General features: G+C 42.1%; 1 protein-coding gene across 1 annotated transcript in view; it reads left to right on the forward strand.

Annotated features, from left to right (window-relative positions):
• LOC141259318 (probable cation-transporting ATPase 13A4) overlaps window positions 1-20720 on the forward strand; it is a 153266-nt gene that overhangs the window by 99211 nt on the left and 33335 nt on the right. The window contains exons 21-26 of the mRNA XM_073675072.1: window positions 2624-2703; window positions 9709-9751; window positions 10154-10263; window positions 12078-12174; window positions 12269-12341; window positions 14021-14195. Coding sequence (XP_073531173.1) covers window positions 2624-2703; window positions 9709-9751; window positions 10154-10263; window positions 12078-12174; window positions 12269-12341; window positions 14021-14195 — 578 coding nt within the window. The remainder of the gene's footprint in view (window positions 1-2623; window positions 2704-9708; window positions 9752-10153; window positions 10264-12077; window positions 12175-12268; window positions 12342-14020; window positions 14196-20720) is intronic.

Raw genomic sequence — 20720 nt, forward strand, 5'->3', positions numbered from 1 at the left:
CAACGTATATGTGATCTGTGTGACAGAGAAAACAGAGTTTTAAATACCTGGGCTGTAGGTAACTAGTTTGAGCAGCAAACCGGTGTCAAAAACTTCGCTGACACAGTGAAAAAAAATTGGAATGGAGGCCAAAAATGGCAGTATTTTCTGAAAACATATATATGATCCGTGTGACGGAGAAAACACAGTTTTCAATAGCTGGATTTCTAGCGCTGTAATATGGAAAAGACCTGGCTGTATTCTGCAGTGCCAACAAGCAAATGGCGCAGAAAAACGGTATTCTCTGGATTGCTTTTTAAGCAAATAATGAGGATTAAGATCCAAAAAAAGTATTCCTGGCCCCTGAGACCGGGGCCTTTGTTTAGAAATATCTAACAACAGCAGAAGGCAGAATTGGAATGGAGCCTCTTGTGCTATATGCACTGCAGTCTGCTATATACACTGCCTGCCTATATACCCTGCCTGACTGATATCTCTGCAGATGGATTAGTTAGTCCTCAAAAGGACTGTTTGTTAAGATGGATATGTGTAATGTACGGTTTTTCTCCCGACACTACCTAATGCACAAGCAAATCTCTCCCTGACGCGGCAGCACCTTTCCATACTCTGCCTGGTTCCGGAGTGACTGTGACGAGCACAGCGGCACCAGGTCTGATATAGACCTGATGATGTTGTGCGGCCATCCAATCACTGTAATACCACAACCACCATGGCTGCGGCATTACAATGAGTGGCAGGCGATCCCAGCATGTTGATTGGTGCTCTTAAGAGCGCCAAACATGCAGGGAGGGGACCCAAGCTGCCGCCGAGCAACCCCGGAAATACTCGGCGAGCGCCGAGCATCTCGAGCAGTGAGATGCTTGGGCGAGCACCAAGCAGTAGCGAGCATGCTCGCTCATCACTAGACACAGGCAGTATCACAAATAAACATTTACATCCTGGTACATTATAAATGATATCTTCTTCTCTAATTGTAGTTGTTTTCTTTGTTTTGTTCTACATTTTGTGCAAACACCAATATGACTTTTCACAACCACAGCCCATCTCTGCAGACTTCTCTTTTCCAGTCTTCTACAGCACATGGCAACACGATGCCCTTGAAAATAACAAAGTAATTATAATGCTCCCAAATAAAAAAATCTGCTTTATGCTAAGCCTTGAATAGTTGCCCCTCACTATGCTCCCTGACAAAGTATGACCCCCACACTGTCCCTACTATGGTGCAAGCCATCCACACTATCCCATTCTTTTCATACTGGGACCCCTCTTCACACTTTCTCCCCTATACTACCCAGTCTCTATACTGTCCTCACACATTGCCCCTGTCCCCATACTGTCTCTCCACACATTCCCCCCCATCCCATTCCCCTTATAGTTTTCTCCCCATACTATTTCCTTCTCAAACTCAGCCACATCATACTGTCCCCTCACAATAAATTACATTAATTACATTACAATAAAGCTTCGGGTTCTTCGGCTCTATTGGAGAGCTTACTGTACCACCCTACACAGCCTATGCAGTACAAGAATGTGAAATCAGCAGCGTGATCAGATGATCTGATCACATCTGGAGTCATTGAAGGTTTAAAAACTTGCTTTGATGCCTTTTAGTAGAAAATAACATATTATTTATCTACACATATAAAAACTTTTGTTTTTGAAACGTGGGTGAGCGACGGCCCAGGACAAGGGGTACAAGAACAATCAACAGACACGCACAAATATTAAATAATATATTTTAAATATTTACTAAACAGTTTCTAAAAAAATAAAGGAAAGGATGGTAGGTAAACAGTGAATAAATAACGAATGCAATGGAAGCAATTCCTCTCAATAACTCCGAATAAGAGTAACGAATAAGAGTATACATAGGTACAATTAACAGAATTAACAGTTATATGGCAGAAAAAAATACATGCAATTATCCCTTTCTATGTATAAAACCATAAAACGACAGTGTTGTGCCAGTACTCTAGTTATCGCCTAGTCACAGCAGTTTGTGAAGTATAGAGGATGGTTCCTTGCTGGGCTGAGTCCCAAATAATCAGAAACTCTGACTGGAATCTCTTCGAGAATGCCGATCTCTCTAACGCAGGGCTTCTCTAAGTCCTTAGAAATAAAGTCTCACATGGCCTAGCCCAAGATGCTGTGCCCTTGGTTGCCCTCACCGAGTCGGCTGATTTCAAGCCGAACAACGCATCCCACAGTCACCAAAAACCGATCCAAAGTCACACCACTCTATCTAGACCTTTTTCCACTGATGCATAGCTTCACTATCCTTGAACTCCCCTGGCAACAGTCACCAACTGCCAAAATCCTGTGCTGTAACTCTGGCATCTCCGCTGCCCTCTACTGGCCAGATTATATATTACATCACAAATATCCAAGAATACAGTAAGCTGTGATTATCCCTTACATTTTAAATATTGATCCTGGTGAGCGACACCCGAGATGAGTAAAGAAATGCTCGCTGTTTAGGGCATACTGGGTGATGCATTATAGGTGTCCGTTTACTCCTTCTCTTTCTACTTATCCATCCTTTGGATAAACTTGATGGGCTTCTGACTTTTTTCAACCGTACTATGTTGCCATACGAAATAATGTTTTTCCTTGATTTCCACAGATATTAATGAATGGCACTGTTTTTGCAAGAATGTCCCCTGGGCAGAAATCAGGAATTATAGATGAATTTCGAAAGCTTGAGTAAGTGTTATTGCATATCCAAAAATAAGGATAAGATAAGCAGGGCAGACTAACTTTATTATTTCTTTTGGGAGATGACAGAGAGAAAATGGAAAAATTTTAATAAAATTAAAACATCTCCATTTGTTCAGTATAAATTATGAGCACCATGTGCAGAAATACATGCACTTACATGATTTTGCATGCTATCAATGCAACGGGAGCTGCTATCAGTGGATCTTGATGATTTGAGTGCTCAAGTTCATTCAGCATGCCAAGGCATGTAAAAGTGCATGGATTTCTGCCTGTGACACTCTAACTCAATTTTGAATAAATCAAAATGTTTTGAAAATTTCATTTTCATTTTTTTCATTTGCATATCATTAACATACAGTGCTTGACATAGGTGAATACAATAAACACAAGAACAATTTCCAAAATTTTCACAAGACCGAGTTTAATAGAACATTTTTAGAACCGATAATATGAAAGTAAGGTTAATAATTAGTGATGAGCGAGCACTAAAATGCTCAGGTGCTCGTTGCTCTGGTCAAGCAAATCATAATGCTCGGGTGCTCGACCTGAGCAATGAGCCCAATGTAAGTCAAAGGGAAACTCAAACATTTTTCCAGCGGCCCCCTTGGAGGTCTGGAGGAGGTCTGGAGGGGGCCTAAAAATTGTCCAAATCGATGGGAGCTGTTACGCACACGCCGGTACTGACTGGCGTGAGCGTGGTTAGTGATCCCACTGGACCATGAACCGAGGAGTGCCTGGATGTGCGTAACTAAGTATCAACTCAGTCCGACCAAGGTCGCATGGCGGCTCAGTCGACTCCGTGAATCAGAGAGGCACTGAGCAGAGGGACCAGGTGCCACTCCAGGTCAGACCCCGGTCACAGCTGTTGACCTACACCGGGGAATGCAGGAACCGGCAGGTTAGGCTGGCATACAGACAGGTGGGTACTGGCTGGCACGGCTGGTATGCAGACAGGTGGGTACTGGCAAGCATGGCTGGTATGCAGACAGGTGGGTACTGGCAGGCACAGCTGGTATGCAGACAGGTGGGTACTGGCAGGCACGGCTGGTATGCAGACAGGTGGGTACTGAAAGGTAGGAACGCAGGAACAGAGCCGCAGGTGCGGCAAACAAGCGGAGCAGAGCAAGACCCGCAGGTGCGGTAGACAAGCACAGCAGAGCAAAACCCGCAGGTGCTGAGGACAAGCAGAGCAAAGCAAAACCCCCAGGTGCGGTGGACAAGCAGAGCAGAGCAAAACCGCAGGTGTGGTAGACAAGCAGAGCAGAGCAAAACCCGCAGGTGCAGTAGACAAGCAGAGCAGAGCAAAACCCGCAGGTGCGTTAGACAAGCAGAGCAGAGCAAAACCCGCAGGTGCGTTAGACAAGCAGAGCAGAACAAAACCCGCAGGTGCGTTAGACAAGCAGAGCAGAGCAAAACCCGCAGGTGCGTTAGACAAGCAGAGCAGAGAAAAACCCGCAGGTGCGGTAGACAAGCAGAGCAGAGAAAAACCCGCAGGTGTGGTAGACAAGCAGAGCAGAGCAAAACCGCAGGTGCGGTTGACAAGCAGAGCAGAGCAAAACCCGCAGGTGCGGTGGACAAGCAGAGCAGAGCAAAACCCGCAGGTGCGGTAGACAAGCAGAGCAGAGCAAATCCAGCAGGTGCGGTAGACAAGCAGAGCAGAGCAAAACCCGCAGTTGCGGTGGACAAGCAGAGCAGAGCAAAACCCGCTGGTGCGGTAGACAAGCAGAGCAGAGCAAAACCCGCAGGTGCGGTAGACAAGCAGAGCAGAGCAAAACCCGCAGGTGCGGTAGACAAGCAGAGCAGAGCAAAACCCACAGGTGCGGTAGACAAGCAGAGCAGAGCAAAACCCGCAGGTGCGGTAGACAAGCAGAGCAGAGCAAAACCCGCAGGTGCGGTAGACAAGCTGAGCAGAGCAAAACCCGCAGGTGCGGTAGACAAGCAGAGCAGAGCAAAACCCGCAGGTGCGGTAGACAAGCAGAGCAGAGAAAAACCCGCAGGTGCAGTAGACAAACAGAGCAGAGCAAAACCGCAGGTGCGGTGGACAAGCAGAGCAGAGCAAAACCCGCAGGTGCGGTGGACAAGCAGAGCAGATACACGCAAGGTACTTACAATGAAGTAGCGATTGGACACTAAACTCACAAACAGAAGTACAGAGACAACGAGTTGGAGTTAGGTGCAGGTACAGACACTGCAGGAAAAGGGAAGATACGAACATAGAGACAAACAAGTAATGGGCTAGGACACTGTTCAGACAGGAACTGAACCAGGAACAAGATACAGGAACGAGCCTGGGAACTCAGCCCCCAGGGTTGTGGAAACAGACTAGAAGTCATAGATACAGGTAACAGGCCTGGATATACAGCCCCCAGGGTGGCGGAAACAGACAAGATACAGGACAGGACCTGGCAACTCAGTTACACTGAAAGAAAGTGTTGCTCAGGCACCTCCTACTGGGTAGAGGGGGTTTAAGCATCCAGTGACTCACAGCAATAGGCTGGGGACGCATTAGGAGTGCGCACACAGTAACTATAAGAATCAGGCAGTAACCGCGCCGCTGCCCTAAGCAATCAGACAAGAGACATGCACACAGCAGGTACTGGAGCAAAGTGTGCAGCCTGGACTGATAGGTAAGATGGCGGTCTTGCATGGTGGGAGTTGGTAAGCCATGCCAGCACGCCGCCAGGGATGTTACAGGAACAGTGCTCAAATGATATGGGCACAACATGGTGAAGACCTCTGGAAGCATTTCTGACCCCCAGGTCACTGCTGTGAACAATGTTGTCAGAGTATTACGCCACTTTTACAAACTCAAAATAAAACATACAAAAATGAAGTAAAAAGATTGGACGCACTCCAATACCCCTTTGAAGAGACATAGAGAAGGACGTTAGTAAAAAAAATGTTCCCATTATAAAGGAGTGGGTCTCCTATACTGTTATTGCGTATGCAGTGACTGCAAGGGCTGCCAAAAATACATCATCTTGTGGCACAAGAAAAACTCACCCCAGTTTGGCTTTCTACTTCTTTAGCCAACTGCAGTGAACTTGTATGTTGATTTTTTTAAATATTTCTAATCAGAAGACGATTCTGTTTAGGTGTTCACTTCCATGGTCAGCATGGATGACAGTGTGAGATGGTTGCAGTTCCAACTTTGTTAAATTCTTGCATCACTTTTGCTACAGCATCCTGACTGATAAGTAAAGATTTGCTGATCTGCTTATAGCCTTCACCTTTTTGTGAAAAGAAATTATTTTCTTTCTCAGGCTTCACATTTCTCTTCCATGTGGTGCCATTTCTGACAGCGTGAATTGGAAGGGGTTTTGCTGTGTCAAGTAATACTTTTATATAGTTATTTTTTTGCTGGACACCTATTTAATAAATAATTAGAGTTAAACTGTGGTTCAATTCTTGTAAGTTAGAATTTTTTTGTCTAATCTTTAGCTTTGCTCTTAAGAATTTCAATGGGGTGTACTCATTTGTACAACATGATTTTGAATGAATTTGTTAGGAAAATTACTTTTTTGTAAGTGCAAAATAACAAATCTTGTTTTGCAATCAGTGGCCTATGTTTGTGGGAATATTTTGGAGTAAGATATACCATAGAAAATGTTAATTCTGAAAAGAAACTAAAAGTTTTCTGACAATCCTGTTATTTCCATATTTCCATGTCTTTTCCTTCTGGGTGTTGCAATATCAATGTTGATGAGTGTAGATAGATAAAGATTTGTGTACATGATAAACTGGAGCTTTTTCCAAATTATATATATTTTTTTACTAATAAATGCATAATTAAAATTATGAAAACAAGATAAAGCAATTATGACCCTTGCTGTCTAGTAGAGATGAGTGAATCTTTTGAAATTCGCAAGTTCCTTCAGATTTTTTTTAAATAAAATGTAATTTGCTATAAATCACAATAATACGTAGATTTCAACTGCCCAGAAAACACGTATGTAACACTCTGAGGTCGCCTAGAACTGTTCTGAAACCTTTTCAAACTCTTTAATATAAATATACATATGGATATGGGATGGGTAAATGGATGGTAATCAGTAATCAAGAGCCTGTTTAATAACACACTGCACTGACATACATTTCAAAATGTAAAAATTGTACAATAATTATCCTTTTTGGGAGGCAGATGACTGCAGTCCTAAAAAATCCAAGTCTTTTTGGCAAGCAATGGCCCAACAATTATCTGTGTTTGAGAAGTAACAACAGGCTTGTTGTTTGTTAAAAAAAGAAGCTATACCCTTATTTCGGGATCAACAAAAGGGTTTACTGTTTCGAAAGATAAAACACAATGGCATATTTTTTAACAAGCCATCTAAAAATTAACCCTATTTTGAGATCAGCAATAGGGTTGGTGTTTGAGAAGATAAGAAGCAGTAGCATTCTTAACAAGTTTTTAGAAAATTATCCATATTTTGGGAGCGGCACCAAGTTTGCTGCTTGGAAACAGAAGAAACAATTACTATTTTTTAAAAAGCTGTCCAACAATATTCCTAATTTGGTACCATCAACAGGTTTGCTGTTTAGGAAATGAAGAAGCAATTGATTTTTAACAAACAATCCAAAACATAAACCCTTTTATAGGAATTCAACAATTTTGCTGGTTTTAAAATGACATCTTAAAAAATTTAGCCATTTTTTTAGAGCAGTTTCAGGTTATTTTACCATGTACTAGGTATTTTTCCCAACAGCAGAACACAATGTACAAGCAGGAAATTTGGAGATATCGACAGCGAAAGTAGCAGCAACTGCATTTTATAGAGTAGTTTAAAACTCCAATAGTCAGCCATACAAATATTATGGCCAATCTAAACATTGGCATCAGCTATAGGTGAATGAAATTTTACACTGATCCATTGAGATAGCTGCTTGCCATGCTCACTAGTACGACTGAGGGCCAACTTGGTTTACCCCGCTGTGACTGTTATTTGTCATGTGTGGCATCATCATTGTCATTATCACTCTTCTGCCTGTGCTTGGAATAACTCAATTTCCCAATCCACATTTACCTGCTGCTGCTCATCTTTCTTGTCCTCCTCCCCATCCTCCACATTTTGCTGCATGCAACACAGACCTTATTTTCCGCAATAGCCCTAGCACAGTAATCCGCATGTAGAAGTTACTATTCTTCCTATTACATCCTTGTGAGTGTTTTGTTTTATTATGGTAATTATGAAAAATTATGAAGAGGATGACATGATTGAAGACTTGGTTCTTCCTCCTGATAAATTTAATAACTTCTTGGAAGGGCTTCAATAGTCCATCAATAGCTGCCAGTGTTGAATTTCAAAGAATGCTAAGCTTCAGTTTGCCTGTTAGATGAGTCACCAGTAGAGATGAGCAGATCAGTGCCCTGCAAATCAACTTTGAGTCACATTACCTGAAATTCTCCATTCCTGGTGAATTCAAACAATTTGTGATTTAATCTGCAACGATCGCATAAAAAAATTCACAGCGCCATTTCACATACTGACGCAGCTTACAGCTTCTTTGCAGCTATCATCACAAATTGTGTAGTGCAGCTGATTAGGGGGACTATCACAGACTCTAAAAAAGATGAGGGTAGGAAAAACAGTGGTCATTCTAGGATTTTACCCCCTACAGATAAGAGGTCAGAGCACACAGCTCATTAAACATAAGAATAGAAAAAGGCCTACACTGACAAGCAAAAGGGTAACAATGTTTTGAACTTTTGAATATAAGCCTCCACATCTCACCATCCACTACTGCTTCAAACGTGAGACTACCATCATTTTATAGACAATCATTGTGGCGATCTCATAAATAAATTTGATTTGCAACTATTTTGCATATGATTAGTTATGCGGATTCTTGTTATGTCACTGCATTGTTACTGTTTTGCTCCTGGTGATGGAAAAATCGTTTTCTTCCTGTATACTACAAAATACAACCTGTTCTCACATTCCCTAATAGCTCAGTGTGTTAATAGGTTGGGTCCCTAGCAAAAGGTCACTGGTTCGAATCAAGGAGCAGCCAAGAAGATTTCCCAAGAAAAGAAAAACAGCTTCATCCAGCTCATTGATAGTGGTCTCAGTGGTAATCAGGAGCTGAAGCCATTTCTACAGACCCTCACCCTGGCTGCCTACTGTGTTTTTCAATGCCATAATGTACTGCTGTTGCTGTCATCTTACACCAAACTGTATGAAAAAGTCACGGCTTCTTGCGTTTTCACTGCCTGTGTATAAACACCTGCAAGGCAGGTATCTGCAATGATTTATGGACAATTTTCACAATTTAAATTGCTTAATAAGTCTTTGAATGCAGTGTGTTAAATAGGCTGTTGGCTACCACCAGTTAACATCCATTTACCCTTAGCTAGATAGGCTGAGGTCACTTGGACATAACAGAGGCTGTGTTTGTGTTAAAGAGTTCAAAAGGGGTTCAATACAGTCATATAATACCTTAGAGTGTTATACATGTCTTTCCTGGGCAATTGGAGATTTTGTAGTGTTTGGATTTGGGGCAGATTTATTACCACAAATCATATTTTTAGGAAAAATTCAGCAAAGGTGGCAAATTCAAATTTCAAAATATTCTCTCACTACTAATCACCACTTTACGCTGTATGTAGAGATGCTCCAACATATGCAGCATTAACTGTATTGCAAATCACGCGTCACTCAGGGAGACTGTTATGTTTTTTTGAAGGGCATGCTTCGCCATGTAATAACGGTTGAAATATTCAGGCACTCTTCAGGCCATGACCATCACATTCTTCAAGCGGGTACTGTCTCAGTTTTTCACAGACTGGCATTGCTGACTTTGACCCGACACTCTGATTAATATCGCACATGTGTCTGCCATTTTACGCTGATCAGACACGCACTGTAGTCTACTCTAGGATCTCATATGAAGAAAATGGACTTCTGAATGAGCCTTAATGCCTAATTTTATCCTTGCTTCTGACTTGTGCATGTTGGATTAGGCCAATAAAAACAACCATTTTCTGTTTTCCAGCTACTATGTGGGGATGTGTGGAGATGGAGCTAATGATTGTGCGGTAAGTGCACAAATGTTGGAATTTATATTATTCATAATTGTTTTTAATGATCTAATATTTCCTTTTTAAACATATTCACAATTTATTGCCACTGATTTTACTGTGTTAAATGGAGCTCATATTACATGCTGTCAGCTTGCCCGTGAAACTCATGCTGAGAGAGGGGAGATAGAGCAGCTGGAAGATGACATCCGAGTAGTCAAAACATATAGCACAGCAAGAAGAGTCTATTCACTCGGAATAGTTATTTTAAAGATAAATTAATTTATATTAATGGTGCAGGCTAGGTTTTGGTCTGGTTTGCCATGTGCAGGCTACAGCTGCCTACTTAGTTTTTCTAAACAGTTTTTTTTGTGTACATGGTTTGATATTGTAACGATAATCATTATGTTGTTCTTTTAGGCTCTGAAAATGGCCAATGCTGGAATTTCATTGTCTGTAGAAGAGGCCTCAGTAGCTGCTCCTTTTAACTCTCATGTCACTAACATTAAGTGTGTGCCAGATTTACTCAAGTAAGCAAACGCTTTTAGAAGCAATTGTCTTATGATTTGTGTTGCTATATTAATTATAACATTTTTGGAGTGTATTCTACACTAGGCAATGTAAAAAAATGTAGCACTCAATTTTGTTTATTGTGGTAAATTTTTTGACATATTATGTTTATTATGTCTATTCTGTGGTTCTGTATGAATGTGATGATGTGTGTTTTACTACTTACCATATTTGTCACCATATTCTGAGACCAAGTACTTTTTATTCAGTACTTTTCGATCCATAGAGCTGAGAGAGGACTTATTCTGTTCAGGTTGAGGTGTAGTTTTTATTACTACTTTTGTGTAGTTCATAACTTTTTAATTGCTCTTTATTCAATTTTTTTTGTATACAAGGTGACCGACGAATAGCAATTCTTTGTGTTGTATGCTTAGGGACAAATCAGAGCTAGGTCCCACCTTTGGGGCATATTGCAGTTTGATATATTTCAGCATTTACCTACCTTATGAAAGTTTTTTGACCTAAAACATTGTTTAAGTTAAATACAATGCAACCTCACGTCGTGAATATGTGATCGGTAAATCATTTGAGGCAAAAGCTTAATCTTTGGATTGCTATTCAATCTGCTTTTGCTTTTAAATAATCTCCTTTTCTGTTGCATATGATTACACTATTTAAAAATAATTAACAATTTTTGAATTAACACTGATTAGTAAAGATAGGATGATTCTGAGATTAATGAAGTATTACTTATGTATTATAAGAAATTATATTAGGTTACTATTTGAATAAGATGTGTCCAATCCTAGATTACAAAGTATACAGCAGTATAAAAACTACATAAAAAAAAACTGTATGTATAATTTAAGGGGGTTCTCTGGGACGCTTACATTGATGGCATATCCTTAGGATAGTTCATCAATATCTGTTCAGTGGGGGTGCGACACCTGGAACCCCCACATATCAGCTGTTCCCGGTGCCAGTGGTAGACAAATGTACTTAGCTGCAGAGCTGCACAGCACAGCTCCATCAACAGCATTGTGGCGACAGCTGGGTACTGCACATACCCCCTTATAAGAATCAATAGGTGGCGGATGTGCAGTACCTAGCCGCAACCACCATACCGTTGGTGAATCTTGCCTGTACAGCTCAGCAACTCAGTAAATCCGTCCTGCATCAGTACGGGAACTCCTGATTGGTGAGGATACAGGGTGTTGCAATCCCATCGATGGCCTATTATAAGGATGGGCCATCAATGGAAAAGTCCCAGACAACCCCTTTAAAAAGCCATGGGGAAGAGAGACAAAAATGAAGCAATACAAAATTTGCCACTAACACCTTGATCTAAAGATGTCTTTTGAGATTCCACATTATTTTGCAATTCTATATTGGAGACAAGAGTCAGAATTGAAAGTACCCCTATTGTAATACAATAGTCTCTTTGATACAGGAATCTATGGGATGATTAGTAGCAGTTAGGACAGCCGGGGAGAAGGCACTGACAGTTACCCACAAGTTTCGTCACCTGTGAAAGTTGCTACAGGGCCACTAACAGTTTGGCTGTGAGGTGCTAGACAATAGGTATTCTACACCTACACAGGAGACCTACACAGGAGACCAAAAAGATTTATCTATTTCTTCTGATCTTCTTAAGAACATGATCCTGGCTGATTCTGTGTTTTGTGCAACAGAAGTCAATGGCAACAGGTTACAACTGGAAAGACGTCTCGATGAATGCTGTTTTAAATGTTTTTCTAATCATAAAAATAGAAGCTGCTTTCCATAGGATGCAAAAACGTGGTGTAAATCTAGCCATATTATTTTTCTTTTCCAGGGAAGGAAGGGCAGCCCTTGTCACCTCTTTCTGCATGTTTAAATACATGTCTATGTTTGGATTGATTGAGTATATCAACACTTTAATCCTCTATTGGGTAACTGCTATATTAAATATCTCTACATATCACTTTTTACTTCTGTAATAGTAGTTGAGCAGATGACAATAATTTGTTTATTTGTGTCTTCCAGCAACAAAATATATTTGGGAATAACCAGTTTCTTGTTCACGACTTTGCAATCATGTTTGTAATTTTTTTAACAAGTAAGTGAATAAGTCAATGTTTTTTAAAGAAATCTATATGTGGGGAAAAGAGTGCACAGTAGGGTGATGCCCTATGGAGGGAGAGTGGGTACTCTGGTTAGGCTTTCCTGGTGGAGTTGTGACAGGCACAACTCCTATATAGGCATACTGAAAAATAGCCTCTGCCCCATGACTGGTGGTTAGATCCTCCCGGAAATATAGGATCCAAGTGGATGAAACACATTAGGTGGGCTGTGCTACTGGAGTAAAACAATTCTTTAACAATGATGATGAGAATAAGGTTTTTTTATTCTTAACGTGTCTCAATGCCGTACCTGAGTTTTCATCAAGCGGAAAAAACTAAAATTTTGTTCTTTCACTTGATAAAGACATCGGTACGGTGTTGAAATGCGTTGTGAATAAAAAACCCTTATTATCATCATTGTTGAAAAATTGGTTTACTCTAGCAGCGCAGCCCACTTGATGTGTTTTATTCAACTGGATCCAATTCTTTTTATACATATACCAAATAACACAATCCTATTAAAAAAAAAAAACAGTTTGAGATAAAAAGTGCATGTTGGTGTCAATATTAATTAAAGAATTATAAAGTGTTTCATTATAAATTCTATTTTATAATTTGACTTTTATAATTTTACTTGAAGATCAATTAATATTTAGATTTAACTAATGTAGTGACTCCAGGCCAATTTAATATACAGTTTATCATTTAGGCCTATATTTCGCTTCGACCTTATGTACAATGTCAGGCCATAGCTTTGAACAAACTAAGAGCTGTACTAAGCTGTAGAATGGCAGCTATAAAAGTCTATGTGCCTCTACTGTACCTCTATATGCCTTTGATATCTTTCAAACGCATATGGTATTATTAATCGTGACCTGCCATACACCATAAACGAAAAAAATTCAAGAATGACAAAATTAAGTTTTTTTTGTTGCCGCAGTTCCACAAAAAATGCTGTAACAAGCGATCAAAATGTCACATCTCTCCCAAATTGGTATTAGTAAAACTTCTCATTCTGCAAAAAATAATCCACCATACAGCTCCATCGGTCAAAAAATGAAACTGGTAAAACAATCGCCAAAATTTTTTTTGCAAACTTCTGATTTTTTTTTTTGCACTACTAAAGTAATAAAAAAAACTGAACATGTTGGGTATCGTCGTAATTGAATTGATGAGGAGAATCATACTGCAAGGTCATTTTTACGACAATATGTACACCGTAAAAACAATTTCCCCCCAAAATGTCAAAATTGTGTTTTTTTTCACAATTTATCCCCACTTGTAACTTGTTTCCCATTTTCCAGTATACTATGTGGTAAAATAAATAGTGTCATTGAAAAGTACAACTTGTCCTGCAAAAAAACAAGCCCTCATATGTCTATGTGGACAGAAAAGTAAAAAAGTTATGGCTCTGGGAAGAAGGGGAGAAAAAAACGGAAACACAAATGGAAATTGGCCGCAGTGTGAAGGGGTTAAGCATTTTCATGTCTAAAAAAATGTTTTCTATATCGGATAACTCCTTTAATTGAGGTTTAAAACCTACTGGATATAAATATATTTTGCTACTCTACTAGGAAATATTGTTATTGTATGCTCAATTGACATCTACTTTTTATAATATAGTAGAAAAGTAGATATTTAACTTATAAATGTCATTTATTATCATTTTTTGCAGTGAGTTCAACACCTGCATATGATAAACTAGCACCGTATAGACCACCAGGACAGTTGATTTCTCCATCCATGCTGCTTTCAGTGGTGTACAATGTTTTTTTCACAATAGCTATGCAGACGTATGCATTTCTGATAGTCCAGCAGCAGCCATGGTACAGCAAAATTGATGTTTTCAGGTAAATATTAGATCGACATACAATACATTTTTTACAGAAAGCTTGACACTGAAAGGTTTTCCATAATGGAAAAGAAAGTAGAAAATGCAATTTTAGATAAAAGGAAACTGATCTTTTATATTTTTTACTGTATGCCTACAGCAGGGGTGGACACTAGCAGCCTAGCGCCCCTGTGCAAGAAATGTTTCTGAGCCTCCCTCTTTTTATAGCGACAAAACTATACATATATATATATATATATAGTACAGACCAAAAGTTTGGACACACTGACTCATTTAAATTTTTTTTCTGTATTTTCATAACTATGAAAATTGTACATTCACACTGAAGGCATCAAAACTATGAATTAACACATGTGGAATTATATAATTAACAAAAAAGTGTGAAGCAACTGAAAATATGTCATAATTCTAGGTTCTTTAAAGTAGCCACCTTTTGCTTTGATGACTGCTTTGCACACTCTTGGCATTCTCTTGATGAGCTTCAAGAGGTAGTCACCGGAAATGGTCTTCCAAGAATCTTGAGTTCCCAGAAATGCTTAGCACTTGTTGGCCCTTTTACCTTCACTCTGCGGTCCAGCTCACCCCAAACCATCTCGATTGGGTTCAGGTCTGGTGACTGTGGAGGCCAGGTCATCTGGCGTAGCACCCCATCACTCTCCTTCTTGGTCAAATAGCCCTTAGGCTGTGTGCCCACGTAGCGTTTTTCAAGCGTTTATGCTGCGGAATTTCCGCAGCGGAAACGCTTGTAAAACGCTAGGTAATCCGCACCCCATGGTCCCCAAGGGGATTCCGCATGTTCTATGCACATGCTGCGGATTTTTCCGCAGCGTTTATGCTGCGTACAAAAATCCGCAGCATGTCATTTAATTTTGCGGAAGTGCAGCGGAACTCCCGCCATTGACTTGCATTGAGACGCACAGAAACCGCGACTGTACATTTTTACAAGCGGCTTCTATGCGTCTCTATGTGCGGATGGTACCCAGTTCTGGAGGAGAGGAGACTCTCATCCAGACCTGGGTACCATTGTACCTGTAAAAAAAGAATAAAATAACAAATAAAGTTTATACTCACCTGTCCGGCGTCTTCTCTCTGAATGCCAGCAGCGCTGAAGGACCTTCGGTGACGTCACAGTCATGTGACCGCAGGCCCTTCACCGCTCTGTCTCGCGATATGCCGGCAGCCGGGAACCAGCCAGGAAGCAGCGCTGCAGCCACGCCGGGGCCTCGGGGGTGAGTATAGCTTTATTTGTTTTAATTTTTATGGTTCACACTGTATAAATCCATGCTGTTTGCATGGATTTATATAGTGTGACCTAGTTGTCAAGCACTTTCCAAGTGATGCTATCGCCTGGAAAGTGCTTGTCAATCTGCATGCGGAAACGCATGTGAACCCGCATGTGGATCCGCATGTATTCTGCAGGAAAAACGCATGCACAATCTGCATGCGTTTTTTTCTGCCAGGGAGATGCAGAAATGCTGCAGAAATTTTCTGCTTCATTTCTGCATCGTGGGCACATAGCCTTACACAGCCTGGAGGTGTGTTTGGGGTCATTGTCCTGTTGAAAAATAAATGATGGTCCAACTAAATGCAAACCGGATGGAATAGCATGCCGCTGCAAGATGCTGTGGTAGTCATGCTGGTTCAGTATGCCTTCAATTTTAAATAAATCCCCAACAGTGTCACCAGCAAAGCACCCCCACACCATCACACCTCCTCCTCCATGCTTCACGGTGGGAACCAGGCATGTAGAGTCCATCCGTTCACCTTTTCTGCGTCGCACAAAGACACGGTGGTTGGAACCAAAGATCTCAAATTTGGACTCATCAGACTAAAGCAGAGATTTCCATTTCTTGTGTTCTTTAGCCCAAACAAGTCTCTTCTGCTTGTTGCCTGTCCTTAGCAGTGGTTTCCTAGCAGCTATTTTTCCATGAAGGCCTGCTGCACAAAGTCTCCTCTTAACAGTTGTTGTAGAGATGTGTCTGCTGGTAGAACTCTGTGTGGCATTGACCTGGTCTCTAATCTGAGCTGCTGTTAACCTGCGATTTCTGAGGCTGGTGACTTGGATAAACTTATCCTCAGAAGCAGAGGTGACTCTTGGTCTTCCTTTCCTGGGGTGGTCCTCATGTGAGCCAGTTTCTTTGTACCGCTTGATGGTTTTTGCAACTGCACTTGGGGACACTTTCAAAGTTTGCCCAATTTTTTGGACTGGTGACCTTCATTTCTTAAAGTAATGATGGCCACTCGTTTTTCTTTACTTAGCTGCTTTTTTCTTGCCATAATACAAATTCTAGCAGTCTATTCAGTAGGACTATCAGCTGTGTGTGACTTCTGCACAACACAACTGATGGTCCCAACCCCATTTATAAGGCAAGAAATCCCACTTATTGAACCTGATAGGGCACACCTGTGAAGTGAAAACCATTTCTGGTGACTACCTCTTGAAGCTCATCAAGAGAATGCCAAGAATGTGCAAAGCAGTCATCAAAGCAAAAGGTGGCTACTTTGAAGAACCTAGAATATAAGACATATTTTCAGTTGTTTCACACTTTTTTGTTAAGTATATAATTCCACATGTGTTAATTCATAGTTTTGATGCCTTCAGTGTGAATGTACAATTTTCAAAGTCATGAAAATACAGAAAAATCTTTAAATGACAAGGTGTGTCCTAACTTTTGGTCTGTACTGTATATATACACATATATAGCCACACATACTGTATATATCTTTCATAGTCTCCTTTATTATATACAGTATATTACTGTCCTTTATTACACAGTGCCCTCTTTTGTTATATACAGCACCGTCCCTTACATATCGGATTATCTATAGCGCCCTGTTCTTTATTACATAGAGTCCTCTCTTGTTAGATATATAATGCAATGGTGGCTGATGGAGCATGGGAGAGCTTCTTTCCTCATGGAAGAGCTGATGGACTGGCCTTCTGGTCACTGGCTGCTCCATCAGCAGTCATTTTATATCTAACAAGAGAGAACTATGTAATAAAGAGAGGGCGCTGTGAATAACAAAAATAACAAGAATACACTATGTAAGGGCAGCACTGTACATAACAGCAGAGGAAGCTATATAATACGGGAAGGCACCATATATTACTAGAGAGGATGGTAGGTAATAAGGGATGATGTTATATATAATAAGTGAGTACACTACATACTTATTGACTATGCTACACATAGAATATGTCCTATTCTGAACCTCAAAAACAGGACATTTTCTGACCCTCATGGATCCCATTCTCAGTTCAATGATTTCACGGATATGTGAGTGGACCTTTAAAACTCTGAGTCCGTGTGCCATCTGATAAAAAATATGGCAGCATACGGACATATGACAGGAATGTGAGAATACAGCCAAAGGGATTTCACAGATAATATTACCACTCTAAGTCACACAGTACAGATATAGAATAATATTTACATCCAGTGAACGCTGACGCCTTGTCTGATTAGAGTCGTTTTTTGCTGTTTCTTTTCCATCTGGTCAGACCTTCATGTCGACATCTTCCAGCCACGACACATCTTGTCACAATGATCATTGCAGCCCTAAAAATTACAAGGTCACATACATTGTATAGATACAAGTGTCTCCCCCACACTGCGGCCCAGAATACAGATATGTACCCCACCATTAATATACTATTAGCCACGCACCAATCAAAATATAAAGTGATAAGCAGCACTGTGCCCCCCATTAACTATAATCTCTGCCACCAAATAAATATAAATTATTCAGTCACTAAGACTTTGCCTAATTAGCTTTAAGGATATGTGCACACTGAAAATATGCATGATTTTACAGTACAAGCAAAGTGAATGAGATCCCTAAAGTCTCATGAACACTGTTAGGGGGACGGTTGCAAACAACTTTATTAAATAATGGAAAGCAACCGAACCCGGGGTCCACGATGCAGCCTGGTGGACTGCGGCTGAACACCTTCCGGGTGAGAAGGTAAAACAACCAACTTAAATAACAATCCCCTCCGTGTTACAGCACACCGGAACGGGAATAGAGATTCGCACTATCTCCATTAACTGCACGAGAGATGTGCGATAAATAATGTATCTGTAGTCCTGTTGCAGCACAAGGACTACACGGTTGGCGCTAAGATGCGTGTGTGACTCACGCCGGCGAATACGTGCTCCCAGCCGGCATGCTACCGGACTGAGGAGTATCTCTCCACGTGGCTTACAGGTGGTACCGCGAATAGGATTTCTGCAGACTGCTCGGGGTGTAAGGCGACCCCTTTGTCGGAGCCAGACTGTCAAATGAAGATACCTGCCTATTTCATCTAAGCCTGCCTATTTCCACTAAACCTGCCTGCCAGAAACTAAAGCACATGTGGAGCCCAAGAGACCAAGCGTCCACACAACACCATCACAGCTCAATGATCAGAGCGCGCCGCCATGTTTGTGGGCAGGCCTTTTAAAGGTTAAGCCCTGCCCACCGTCGCACCAATGGTGACGTCACCCGCGACCAATCAGGCGGTGCCAGGTCACCGGATCAGCTGACTCCCAAACCATGAATCACGGTCCGCCATGTCACGGGCATGCTCAGTACAGAGAATCCTGGACTTAGGCTTTACAAGCCCTGTCTCCCTCCATAACCTATCCTTCATGATGCTAGGAATAACAGCCCAAGAGACAACCTGTACATCTCATGGACCAGCAAGGCGTTGGGACTGATGACTAGTGTTGAGCCACCCCCGTAGTGTTCGAGTTCGGTTCGGTTCGTCGAACACCCGTGTGTTCGCCGAACTGTTCGTCGAACTGTTCGTCGAACACCTTCGAACACCGTTAAAACCAATGGCAGGCAAACAAAAACACATAGAAACACATAGAAAACACCTTCAAAGGTGTCCAAAAGCTGACAAACTGCTCAGAAGACACAACTAACACATGGAAAAGTGACAAGTACATATAGTCATGCGAAAAGAAAAGAGGTGGAGGAGTAAAAGGAGGGGGAGACACAGATATAGGCATGTCATGCCCTTCTAAAATCCAAAAAGTGAGAAGCCGAGACGGCCAGTCCGCTCCTGCCCGTGCCACCTCCGTGTCGCCGGGTTTGTGCCAGAGCCGCGGTGAACCCTGACGGCCAGTCCCCCTCTCCCAATACTGGTGCCTGTCCGCTGGTGGGTCGAGAGAGCCCCCCTGTGGTGGAGGCAGCTCTAAGCTTTTTAATTTAAATTGTCCCTCTAATTTGAATGAATACACTTTAAATCCATTTACAAGGATCTATTGGAGGGCAAGTCTCATGCCAGCAGCCGCGTAATTCCAGCTCCAGTAGCGTCCACTAAAGCTGCTGCAGTTAAAAAGCTTTTATAAGGATCGAGCTCGGCTGTCCACCGCAAGGCATCCTAGTGCCAGTCCCAGCCCCTATGCCTTGGGGTGCCTCCTGATGCTCTTCACTAAGTATCCCGTGGTCCCGAAGCATTTCCTTTGAAAAAATTAAGTGTCCAAACTACAGGTGGTGTAGCTTGCTTAACAGCCGGGATAATCCGCTGACTAGCAGACACTGCTACTAGGCACAAAGTATTTCCTGGGCTAGATGCAGTTAAAAATTTGTAAGTAGATACTCTCGTTGGATGCTGAGAAAGCATTCCATAGAGTCTCCTGGCACGCCATATATGATTCTCTTAAAAAGCTTGGGGTAGGTGTCTAGGGGACCCTTTTATAGCCAAAATCACGGCCCTGTATCACAATACGTCACCTAGGCTGAAGATAAATGGAACTGTAGCACCGAGGGCTCGGTTGCTACAGACGTATTGCACCTCACCCAGAGGTGTGATATCTCACTCTCAGATAAGGATGGAGTGTGGATCAGGACCCGACACCTGCATGCATTACACCACATTGCCGTGGGGCAGGGCGACCAATATGCCCCTGAGATGGGCACGACAGTCCCTGTCCCTGGCTGGAGTGGGGGGAGGTAACACTGAGGAAGGGGAACCCTGCAGTGCAGGAGCAGGGAGGAAGCAGTTCCTGGGTGCATTGAGAAGGGAGTATAAAAGGTGGGCACCATCTTAGTTCAGTGCAGAGAAGTCTGAGCAGAAGTGGCAGGGAGCAGGGGCTCTGCATGAGCTCTGCTCCGGAGGCGGGCCTAGTAACAGAGGCCCAGGCCTGCAAGAGGGAGAAGGAAGGAAGAGGAACGGAGAAGGCTCCAGGAACGAGGAATGAAGGGATCCCAGGGGTGCGGACGGGCGAGTCGCCACCGCACGCCCGAATCCACCTGCGTGGAGGGGTCAGGCCAAAGGGGGAGACCGGTCCCCGAACTAGTGGAGGCAGGAAACGACCCTCAGCTAGAAACCGGAGGCTCTGACATTTTATGTGGCGCAGCCCCTTGCTCCACCCGCTAGGAAGGCACCACATAGGGTCAGGGAAACTGGCGCCAAGTTTACCAAGAGGAGGCCTGAGGCAGCCGGACAGAAGTGTTGGTAAGAAAGGCCAGACAAAGGACACACAAAGGGGGTCCTGTGAAGCCCTCCAAAGTTATCTGGGAGTTGTCTGAG

The sequence above is a fragment of the Phyllobates terribilis genome, unplaced genomic scaffold, assembly GCF_046119375.1.
Source record: "Phyllobates terribilis strain yellow unplaced genomic scaffold, ASM4611937v1 Scaffold_3__8_contigs__length_932513732, whole genome shotgun sequence".
Classification (NCBI taxonomy): Eukaryota; Metazoa; Chordata; class Amphibia; order Anura; family Dendrobatidae; genus Phyllobates; species Phyllobates terribilis.